This window comes from Lactuca virosa, chromosome 5 (genome assembly GCF_052849685.1).
Source record: "Lactuca virosa cultivar CGN04683 chromosome 5, Lactuca_virosa_CGN04683_v6, whole genome shotgun sequence".
In the NCBI taxonomy this organism is placed as follows: domain Eukaryota; kingdom Viridiplantae; phylum Streptophyta; class Magnoliopsida; order Asterales; family Asteraceae; genus Lactuca; species Lactuca virosa.
In genome coordinates, this window is record NC_136430.1 from 453701676 (window position 1) to 453714287 (window position 12612).

The window sequence follows — 12612 nt, forward strand, 5'->3', positions numbered from 1 at the left end:
CCTGATAATCACATACCCGAATTTACGAAGTTTACTGATGAATCAACATCAACTCCTCAAGAAATAAACGAAAGTATACAAAACAATCCAGTGGAGGGGGAGCACTTGGATTCGAATATATTAGATAATAATGAGTATTCTTTCGAGGGGGAGAGAGAAACATTAAATGATGATGTTGAGGGGGAGCATAATGTTGAGGGGGAGCATATAGAAAATATTGAAAATAATAATGGTTTTGATGATGTTTGCTCGATTGCAGGTTCTGAGAATGATGATATATACGAAGATGCACCTTTGGAATTTGATCCAACATATCCACCAATGGAAAAATGGACAAGAGATCATTGGAAGGATCAAGTAATTGGGAATCCACAAGAGGGGGTTTTAACAAGAGCTCAAATTCATGCAAAGAATGAGGTATTGAATACTCATCAAGAATTTTGCATGTTCAATGTTTTCATATCTAAAATTGAACCAAAAACAATTAAGGTTGCAATGGAACACTCAGATTGGGTTGTTGCAATGCAATCCGAATTGTCTGAATTCGAACGAAACAAGGTTTGGAGATTAATTCCTAAACCTGAAAATGTTTCGATTGTCGGGTTAAAATGGATTTTCAAAAATAAAACGGACAAAGATGGAAACATTGTTCGAAACAAAGCCAGACTTGTTGTTAAAGGATATTCACAACAAGAAGGAATCGACTATGAAGAAACTTTTGCCCCTGTCGCAAGACTCGAGGCTGTTCGAATATTTCTGGCTTATGCATCTCATAAAGATTTTGATGTTTATCAAATGGACGTGAAGTGTGCATTCTTAAATGGAGAGCTTGAAGAGACTGTTTATGTGGAACAACCCCCAGGTTTTATTAACGAAGAATATCCAAATCATGTTTATATTTTAGATAAGGCAGTTTATGGTTTAAAACTAGCACCAAGAGCATGGTATGCAACTCTTACTTCGTTTTTGAAACAATCTAAATTTAAACAAGGATCTGTTGACCCCACATTATTTCGAAAGAAAGTTGGGAATCATCTAATGCTTGTTCAAATTTATGTTGATGATATTATTTTTGGCTCAACTGACCCTGCTTTGTCTAAAGAATTCGAAGATTTGATGAAAAGTAAGTTCGAAATGAGCATGATGGGCAAAATCAATAATTTTCTTGGATTGAATATTCGTCAAAACAGAGAAGGGATTTTCATCAATCAAGAAAAATATACGAAGAATCTGATCGAAAAGTTTGGATTGACGAATAGCACAAAGTTACGAGTTCCAATGGCAACGGGCATAAAGTTAACACCATCATTAGATAAACCTGCAGTTGACATAACTTTATATAGGAGCATGATTGGTTCATTACTTTATCTTACTGCAAGTAGACCTGACATCATGTTTTCTGTATGTAATTGTGCTAGGTATCAGTCTAATCCACGAGAACCACATCTCACTGCTGTGAAGAATATCTTTCGTTATCTTAAAGGAACAATTTCGTTAGGATTGTGGTATCCTTCGAAAACTGGGTTCTTTGTACAAGCATATTCGGATGCAGACTTGGGTGGTTGTAATCTTGATCGAAAAAGTACAAGTGGTGGATGTCAATTACTTGATAGCAAATTAGTGAGCTGGCAATCGGAAAAGCAAACATGTGTATCCATTTCAACAACTGAAGCAGAATATGTGGCTGCTGCTGCTTGCACTTCACAAATAATATGGATTCAAAGTCAGTTACGTGATTATGCAATTAATATGAAAAAGATTCCATTATATTGTGATTCTCAAAGTGCAATACGAATTTGTCATAATCCTGTGCAGCATTCGAAGACTAAACATATAGCTCTTCGTTACCACTTCATCAAGGATCATGTGGAGGATGGAAATATTGAAGTACATTTCGTGAAAACAACTGATCAGTTAGCTGATATTTTCACGAAAGCGTTAGATCAAAAATCTCTTGTAAGAATTATAGAAGGACTTGGAATGATCGATGGAAATTCTGTTCCATGCGAAAAAGGAGAAGAGTGACTGATCGAGAATGGTTCAGAGGCTCTGAATCAGTGATCACGTGTCATCGTTCAGTGTTCAGAGGTTACTGTTCATAGTCAACTCTTCGAACGCTTCGAATTCGTATGATTGTCACTTTTCAGTGAATTGGTAAAAAGTAGTATGTTTGCAACAAGTACTTTCGTTTATTTGAGTAATTTTGTTTTCGAAAAATCAAAAACATCAAAAATATTTTCATTTTCTTTCGTTCTTCGTTTTCGAAAAATCAAAAACATCAAAAAGATTTTCACTTTATTTTGTTCTTTATTTTTGAAAATTCAAAACAACAAAAAGATTTTATATTTTTTCTTTAAGAATTTTGTTGCAGATCTTTCTGAACATACGAAGAGGCACATGCTTGCAGATCTATGGTCAGGTAAATGACTCTTACAACTCTTTACATTTTACTTATTTTGAACTAGTTAAGATGTCCCTAGAAGCATGTTGCTGCATGTTGTCCGAAGCCTCCAACGACTCAATGTGTGTGTACAAAAGCCTTAATGAACTTTTCATACGAAGATTTCTTCCCAATCAGGCTTGTATTCACATTAGTCTCCTGAGCTACCTGACTCTTCTCATATGAGTAAAGAGTTTATTGTTTTGTCCAAATATAACAGAGGTACACTTCGTGTCTTCACCAATCTTTTTCATCTAAAATTCCTTTCACAATCACACACAAAGACATATGTCCGAGAGGTCTCTGATCAAACCAATCGAGACTTAGACATATCAACAATCTGTGTTAATGATCTTACATCATGAGACCGTGATGAAAGTGAAACCCAAATTTCTTGCAGGAATTGACGGGGAACTATGTTCCAGATTTTACGAAACATTTGTTTCAGTACCTATTTTCAAAACTCCAAATCATATTCATTTCATATGAATGATCTTCATCAAACATTCGAAACCTACGATGTTTGTTATCCAACAAGATCCAGTACAAATTTTTTCATGAATATGATTTCCGTGTGAGTTTACTTCGAATTCCAAAGTTACTTTAAACATTTTTCAAAACACACTTGTCATTGACTACACTGGTCAAACAAGTAATTTCTGTTACAATTACTCAGCTTATGTTAAGGCTGATATGTAACGAAATTTATTAAGCCACCTATGTAGCCTTACAAAAGATGCCCTTCGAAACTTCTCTACAAGTTTTCGATTGTAATTCACGGGAACATATACAAGCTGTTGATCATCTCTCTTGATGATTAACGAAGCAACCTTTGCCCGGGGTTTAACTGCATTCGTGTCAAATTAAATTTTTGACATCACAAAATCCCAAAATTTTTATTTCATTGTTTCTTGTCTAACTTTCTTTGGAACACTGCACTCACGAAATCCTTGAGGTTCTGAGTAACACCAACTCATGCTGATGATTTCAAACATCTGGCATATGACTTCGCTTTTCATCCCAAAAGTGAAAGAGCCTAACTTCCATCCGAAGGGGTCCGACGATTACAATTCTTTTGGGGCAAACAAAACAGGCTGTTTTTCAATGACGTGTGATATCGTGTCCGGGTTTTATGGCGATGGGACAGTTACTTTTTGACGCATGGCTATTTCTACGGAGTAGTGGTCCGGTTTTCAAGGTGCCACGTCGGCAGTCATTAAATGCACATCCCGCTTTTAATTCAAACAGGAATGTTACATATAAAAGGGGATTCAAGGGTCTTTTGTCACTTTACGCATTCAAAGATAATTCTTAATTCTCTCTGAATTTTCAAGCTTTCAAAACCCTAACAATGGCGAATACTGCTAATGTCAATGTTGAACCTTCTCAAACTCCAGAAGATATTACTTCCATGCTTATTATGAAGATCCAGGGTACCAACTATCAATTTGAAGCTGATGTATCTAAGTACCCTGCAGAATTGAAGATGCTTGTGATTGCCTTGAAGAATTATGTTTTATCCAAGGCAATGTTCAATTCTTTCTCTGTACCGATTTCGTGGTTATCTCAGGCGGGATCAACAGCTTCAATTTCTAAAGCCTTTGATGCAGTCACGTTTAACCTAATCAATGACAAGAAGGTTAGACTTACAAAGAAACTCTTCTGTCAGATTCTTGATATTCCAAATTCTCCACCGTATGAGGATTTTACTTATCCTCAAATTGTCCATATGTTCAACGAGATGGGACATCAACCACCACTATCCAAAATCAGTGATTTCAAGAAGTCAGGTCTTCCTAAGATTTGGAATTTTCTTTTTGGAATCTTTTTGCGTTGCTTAACTGGTAGAACAGTGGGGTTAGACAAAGGAAGAATGGAGGTATACGCCATGGTTGCAGGGCTATACTATGATTTACCGGTGGATTATGCTTCGCAGTTATGGAAGGAGTTCAAGAAAAGTGTTGACAACACGGACGCTGTACATGATATTTCGTGTGCAAGATACTGGAGTTTGATCTTGCAGTACTTCTACAACAAAGAGGGTATTTTAGTAGCCAATGACGAAGAAAAAGTCACTTTTCATGTATATAGCAGTCCAAAGGAGGTAATTGATGATGCTGATGAGTTCCCAAGTGTTGCTCGTATTCCTGATGCAATGCTAAAAAGAGTTGATCCTACGAACTCAGTTTTGTTGACTTATCTGCAAACAATAGATACCACAGTGACAACTGGTGTTCTATTGGAAAAAGAGAAGAAGAAATCGAAAAGGGGGAAGAAGAATGAAGCTGGTTCTTCTGCAAAACCGGTGAAGGAAACGAAGCCCAAGAAGTCATCTAAGAAGAAACCGGTAATAGTCGAAGAAATTGTTCAATCGGATGTGTCTATGCCTGTTACAGAACCAGTTACTTCACCTACTGTTGAAGAAACCCAAGAAAAAGAAATAATCCCTTCGAAGACTGGGGTTTTTCGTAGATTTAAGATGAGGTCTCGAAAATCTTCACCCCACGTTGTTCGTAAACCACAACATACACATCAAGGTGTATTATTCAGGGAAGTTCCAGCGCCTGTTTCTCCATCATCAAAGAAACGAAGGGCTGAAGATGTGGCAAAACAGTTGACCCAAAAGAAAACGAAGAAGTCCAGAAAACTTATCATTGCCACTACTTCAACAGAAGACGAAGAAAGAATTCCTGACACTCCAGAAGCTGATCTTGTCAAAGAAAGTTCGATTCCTAAAGACATAAGTCTTATTCCACCCGAAGTTTCGCATGTCAAGTCATCTAATGAGGAGACACGAACTTCTGACATCACTGTAGACGTATCTAATACGGATACAAATGTTAACATGGGTGAAGAAGGTGCGAAGACTGATGCTCAAGGTAATCTTAATGTCACTTCTGATATTATCGTATCTTTACCTCCAGTAACTTCAACAACTGATTCACCCACATTCCACAACATAAGTAGTACCCCTTTCACTTCCATCTTTTCTTCACAATCTACTGATCCACCCAAACCTACTTCACCTGTCGATGATACAATGATGCTGGAGAATGAAACTGATAACGAAGGTTTTGGAGGAACTTTTGAAGATCTAAAGTTTGATGAAGAAGAAGAAAATTTTCCAGATCATATGTTGATGACCATGAAGCAGTACAAAATTTTGAATACGAAGTTGAATGCTATTATTCAATCTCAAGCTGATTTTGGGGGAGGTTCATCAGTATCAAGTCTGGAAGTTGATACTATGTTAAAGATGATGGAATCACGGATAATCAGCAAAGTCTCCGGAATGGTGAAAGATTCCGAGTCCGTTATTTTGGAGAAGGTTGACTACAATGATCAGAATAACGAACTTTGTGTTAAATCTCAACGATCTGATTTTATGGGTGAGGTCAAGGATCTGAAAAGCACAACAAAAGAACGGCATGTTCTTTTTGTTCAAGAAGTTAAGAAGGTACGCGAAGATGTCAACATGCAAATTCGTGAACTTCGTGAAGACATGCAGAGAGAAGTTCAAAGTGTTCAACAAGATTATACTTCAATCCATCAGAAGGTTGACATTATTTGTGACGCTGTCACCAAATTTGTCAAATTATACGAAAGCATGAGTCCTCAACTTACTCATCTTTCTGAATTGGAGAACAAGAATTTTAGCGAGTTGATTGTTTTGCTAAAAGAGTTGAAAGAGTTGTCTGTGAAACCAGTGTCCACTTCGTTTATCACTCCAGAATTTTTATCTCAAAAATTCATCCAGTTCGAAGCTATTCTTCACAAACAATTATCTCCTCTTACTCGCATTTCAAGTCTTCTTCCAACCGTATCAGATGCCCCCACCTACTTTCACAGGGGTGCAAGGGGGAGAAAAGATAGATGAATCTAAGAAGACTGGTGAAGAAGTAAAGGCGAGTAAAGAAGATTCGAAGGTGGTGGGAAAAGTGTTTTCTTCGAAGATCCCAACTACAAAGCCTGTTATTGTATCTGCTGGTTCAGTTACTTCAACTGTGGTCACAACGGTTCCGATAACCAGACCAGTTACTAAAGGTGTTGTGATTGGAGAAGCTGCTGGAAGTGCTTCGAAAACAAAGATGGTGGTGGGAGAGTCTCAGTCTAAAGATAAAGGTAAAGCCAAGATCATAGAAAAGACTAAGGAAGAAAAGAAGGTTGAAGTGGATGCGGAGTTGGAAAAGATGAGGCGTATTCAAAGTGTTATGGCTCTTCGTGCACAAGACCCTGTGGGTTTGGAAAAAGGAGATCCTTCGAAGCAATACAACTATGAAACAATTGAGGCAAAAGTCATGTTTGATCATATGTATTCATTCGAAAAGGTGCCAAAACAAAGTTATGTGGTTACAAACACTGATGTAAGTCAGCTTGCCTTTCCTATAAATGAAATGATGTTCATCATGCCTCAGTTTAAAGCAGAAATTATGTGTAAAGACAAAGAAGAAGGGAAGAAGATAAAAATTCGTTTTCATTCAGTGTTGGCGAAAGCACCTGAAGAAGTCTGGTCACTGTTGAAAATCAAGAAAGTTATAAGCATCAAAAGAGACATGGTTTTCGAAAATGTTATTCAGAATCTCAAATATACAGTGATCAGATCAAATGGAAAAGTTTATGAGTTTACCATTGCTAATTTTCCGATAATGAACTTGTATGATCTTATACAAGTTGCATTAATCCTGAAAGACAAGTCATTCTCCTTTCAACAAGAAACAGAGCCAGATGTTTTCCAACTTGGAGTCAAACACATCAAGATCTTTATTGAAAATTATTTTGAGTGTCTTGCTCAAACTGATGTGGAATTGGCTACTGCGAAAGGTATTGAAATTACTGCACCAATGGCTCCTACGAAGAAACAAACAGACCTGAAGAAATAGGAAGATGGTGAAATCTGCTTAAAACCATTGGGGATTGTCTTCGCAGGAAAAGACAAATCTGGTAGAGCAAAGCGGTTCTTGTTCCAAACGTGCGCAGTGGAGAGATATGCAACTTCTCAGTATACGAACTTAATTGTTTGTATGAACCAGTGCAGGAAGAATAATGAAGGAGACAAGAAGGAGATTAAGAAGGTCATTGCATGGTACACAGAGATACGAAGAGTGATGATGTATTCAATTCAACTGTTTACAAGTTGAAGACTTCGACTTTGATTACAAAGGGGGAGATTGTAAGGGTAAATAGAGTTGTAATCAGTCGAAGGGTTTCATGTCTTCGAATGTACTGAGTCTTCGTATCTTATGTAATCTGTTTTACTAGGGCATTGTATTCAAAGCTTAACGCATAGTCCTTAGTATATTTTTTGTACGCTTTCCTCTCTTATAAATAGGAGTGTTTACTAGAGTCATAGATACGAGTCTTTACAGTATTGTCATTTGTACTCTGTAAAACTTGAGAGTGTAATAGAGCTGAAACAAGATCATATTTACATCTGTGTTCAAATCTCACAATCCTACTTTGATCATTAAACTCTGATTCATTTTATACTCGATTCATTGTTTCATCACGCTGCTCCAGCGAAGCCCGGTTTTGCGAAAAACCCGCTGTAAGTGAGTTATGCCTACCCTATCTTTAGTATAGCTTATGTTTTAATATAGTAACATTATTAGGACCTTAAAATAATTGTTTGGGCTATTATTATGAGTTATATAAGAGTGTTTCTTAACGCTTATATAATAGTAATAATTGCTAGACTATTAATTAGTCTCGGTAAATATTAGACTAAACCCTAGTGGTAATGGTACTAGGTTTTGTCGAAGGAAATTGTTTTAAGAGTAACGAAGTGCTGTCCGAGTGCCGAGTCACCACCATATCAGGTGAGCGCATAGTCCCTTTCATGAACATGATTTTAATACAAGTATTGATTGAAGTATTAATTATATGTTTATGTGCGAGTTAATTGATGTTGTCTGAAATACGTGTTAAAGAACATACATGATTATATATGATGATTTAGGATAAAGAGTAAACCTAAATTAATTATGAGGAATATTGGGTAGTATTTTCTTACGAGTACGAGTGAGTTATACTCAAAGAATAGAACTTTAGTGTATGTCATTGATCCGTGAGCATGGATTAGACATAGTCATTGTCCCTAGTCCAAGAGTATGGATTGGACATAGTCAACTGTCATTAATCCGGGAGTATGGATTAAGACGTAGTCAGTTGTCCTTAGTCCGAGAGTATGGATTAAGACATAGTCAGTCGTCCTCAGTCCGGGAGTATGGATAGGACATAGTCATTCGTCGTTAATCCGGGAGAATGGATTTACACATAGACACTCGTCCCTAATCCGAGAGTATGGAATGGGCACAATTATTGATCCGAGAGTATGAATTAGATCTGAGAGTATGGATAGTCTCGTTGTAAGGATTAACGTGGTGGGGTAAGAGTTGCTTATATGTATATATATATATATATATATATATATATATATATATATATATATATATATATATATATATATATATATATATATATATGGTGAAATTGTATATTTTGTGAGTTCTGAATTATATATATGATATAACATCGTGGGATTGAAATCCCTATGTACTCACCAGGTTTCCCAACCTGACCCACTCAGTTTATTTGAATCACAGGTGTCGATATGAAGTTACATTACACTGGGAGATTAAGGAGATATAAATCACTAGTGATAATGAATGTAAGTTCTGTTTATGCTTATGTTTCTGTATTGACGATGATATCGCAATGTTTTAAAATGAATAAAAATACATTTCTTCGGAAATGCTTTGATAACGTATTTATCATGTTTTTCTGGGAACAAATTCCGCAACATTTTTATTAAAAGAGGTACTCTGATTTTTATAAAGCATAAACAAAAATCGGTCTTTTCTGGCCGTGAAGATGGGGATGTCACAAGTCGTCTATGGTGGCCGGATTTCTCGAAATTGAAACCCAAAAGACTCAAAATCGGACCCAAAATGTGTGAAATCAGCAAAAGTATAATGAAGCAAAATACCGGTGAAAGGCGGTGAAAGCGTCGGAAAAGAGGTCGTCGGTTCAGAGAGTTTTGGGATATAGATTTCTTCGTGCAACTGTGAATGACGAAGGGGTTAGGGTACTGAAGACATTTGAACCCTATGCCGACGACAATTCATCGGTATAGGGTTAATGAAAACTACGTTGTTTCCAACTTATCGTGAATAAAAAAACAAACCTCTATAACGACGTTGGTATAGAGTTCACACGGATCGCCTGCAATCTGTACTGACAACGTGTCGCCGAGATAGCTTTCCACAAAACGTCGTCGTTTTCTTTTTCTGTAACATGGAATATAAATAAATGGAAATTATATTTCTCATAACCTCTCCCAACGATAATTTATCGGCATATGTTTTGAGAAAACCGCGTAAATACTTTCGTTCCTGCCGAAGTTATGGCGACGACAAGTCGTTGGCATAGATATCCAGGACTCCGGGTCAAAAAAAGTTGGTCTACCCACGACATGTCGGCATATTTGCATTTGTACCGACAACTTGTGCCGTCGACATAGATATCGTCGGCTTGTAGAGAATGGAGGGGTTCTGGATTACTCTACTCTAACTTTCTCTTTCCAATATGCCTCGTCACCACCTTTAGCGTTTCACGATGACCATCCTCTTAGGTTGTAACAATCAACACACCTGTGAAGTCCGTTGAAATGTAAGGTTTAACAACGGTAAAATTTGTCATAGTGTAAGTCAAATGGAAGGCTTAACAACGGGAAAATTTGTCATGGAGTAAGTCAAACATGCAGAAGCCACTAGCTATTTATTATTATTTATTCAATATAGAAAGAAAAATTAAATATCCTTCTATCTTTTCTTCTTAATTATCCTTCTACTCGTATAAGATTATGAGACGTGGATACCACTAATTATTTCTATTAATCATGTGTTGATGTTGACATTTATTTGACATAGCGACGAGGAAGATAAATAGGAAGAAGAGTATTTGATATCTCATTTAAAAAATTTAAAGTGGAGTGTAAGTTACATTTACCATGCTTGGTAAATACTTTTTTAAACGAGTATTTGGTAAATACTTTTCCAAATCACTATGGCGTGGTAGAAAATTGGTATCAATGCTCTTAAAATTTTGATAACCATGATAGCTGACTTAGAGCTCCACGCTTATAAAGCTTCATAGAAACCTTCCATGAAACTCACACCTGCCACAAGATTTAAGAAGCTTCATCAGTAAACACATTCCCCATTGAAAAGATTTCGTTTGTACTTAAGTTCCAAACATCATGCCCATCGTCGTCACTCTGAAGAATCTCCTGGAAGACCATTTCATTCCCGAAGCAAAACTTATGTTAATAACCTTACTCACATGTCTTCTTTTATTAGGTTTCTTCATCACCAAAAGAACTTCACGTTCACAAGGAGTTTACTTATTAGATTTCGCATGCTACAAGCCTCCAGATGCTCAGAAGGCCACAAATCAGTTCTGGGTCAAGAAAGTAGAGCACATGGGAATTTACTCAGAAGACACGATGACTTTTATCAGGAAGGGTTTTCGCAAGTCAGGACTCGGTGACTCAACCTATTTTGCAGAGGTCTACCTGAAACAAGATTTTGATCCGTGCTTGAAAGAAACCAGAAGGGAAATGGAGATGACTGTTTTTGGATCAATAGACATGTTGTTGGCTAAAACAGGTGTACAGTGTGAGGACATTGGGATACTGGTTGTGAATTGTAGTATTTATAACACTATGCCATCACTTTCTAGCATGATTGTGAACAGATATAAGCTTAAAGAAGGAATCATCAGCTACAATCTTGTTGGCATGGGATGCACTTCAGGACTCATCGCAATCGGCCTTGCACAAAACCTCCTCCAGGTTAATATATGAACATATAGAATCTCTAACATTCTATGATTTGATATCAATAAAAAAACTAACTAGAAATGCTGATATTTCACAGGTGCATCGTGATTCCTATGCTTTAGTGATGAGCACAGAGGGCATAACCGAGAACGGCTACCTTGGAGACAATCGATCCATGATGATTACCAACGGCCTATTCCGCGTCGGCGGAGCGGCGATCCTCCTCTCAAACCGTCCCTCCGATCATCACAACTGCAAATACAAACTCCTCCACACGGTACACACCAACGGATCGAGTTCCAACCCTTCGTACAACTGCATCTTTCAGGAAGAAGACGAAGCCGGGATAAGAGGCGTCACCATTACCAAAGACCTTTTCAAGGTCGCATCCACCGTCATCAGATCAAACGTAACCACGCTAGGTAAACTAATCCTACCGTTATCAGAGAAACTCAGGTACCTAACAAACAGCATCACAAGAAAACTCCGGCCAACGGCGAATATCCAACCTTACATACCAAATTACAGCAAATCCGCCAAACACTTCCTCCCGCATGTCGGCGGGAAGCCTATGCTTGACAAATTACAGGAAAACCTAGGGTTTGATGAGACCGCCATGGAACCTTCTAGAATGACGCTGTACAGGTTCGGCAACACCGGCAGCAGCTCCATTTGGTACGAGCTGGCGTACGCAGAGGCAAAGGGTCGGGTCAAAAAAGGGAATCGGGTGTGGCAGATTGCATTCGGGTCGGGGTTTAAATGTAGCAGTGTGGTGTGGCGTGCAATGAGGACCGTTGGTTATGATGAGATGAATCCTTGGACGAACGAGATTGATGGGTTCCCAGTTAACGTGGAGTGCGGTGATGGACCATTACCCATCTTTTTTGAACCCTCAAAATAATACTGTGTTATACAATAAAGATTGTATTATTATTATTATTTTATGGTGATGTTTGAGAAAAAATGAATAGTAATTGTTTATTTATTATTATGTAATCCACATATGTCATTAGTCATTCGGTCTTTTTTTGGAAAATGACCACAGGATCCGCAGAGCACCCTCTGCGGAACCATTAAATGCTCTGCGGATCCTCTACAGCTCTGCGGAATTGCTGTTTTTTGATTTTTTTTAATTGTTTTTTCGTTTTTTTGTTATTTTTTTTTTTTGCGTTCATTTTCGTTTATTAATATTAATTTTTTTAAATACACTAATACCTTATGTGATTATGTAAATAATTTGACAAAAAAAGATTAAAAATAATGAACTTATGTTTGATATCAGTCCACAGAAATCTTTGGGAATCCACCCTATGCGGATCCATTAAAGCCTCTG

General features: G+C 37.4%; 1 protein-coding gene across 1 annotated transcript; it reads left to right on the plus strand.

Annotated features, from left to right (window-relative positions):
- The first annotated feature begins 10432 nt into the window (after positions 1-10432).
- On the plus strand, positions 10433-12375 carry LOC145114469 (3-ketoacyl-CoA synthase 20-like). Its single transcript, XM_079050483.1, has 2 exons — positions 10433-11291; positions 11377-12375. The coding sequence occupies exons 1-2, from the start codon at positions 10698-10700 to the stop codon at positions 12178-12180; spliced, it is 1398 nt and encodes a 465-aa protein (XP_078906609.1). The 5' UTR covers positions 10433-10697; the 3' UTR covers positions 12181-12375.
- Positions 12376-12612: the final 237 nt, after the last annotated feature.

Excerpts from the sequence above, each read along its gene's own strand:
- LOC145114469 (XM_079050483.1), top strand. The coding sequence starts at position 10,698 with ATGCCCATCGTCGTCACTCTGAAGAATCTCCTGGAAGACCATTTCATT. Across the intron at positions 11,292-11,376 it reads TTGCACAAAACCTCCTCCAG|GTGCATCGTGATTCCTATGC; the intron begins GTTAATATATGA and ends GATATTTCACAG.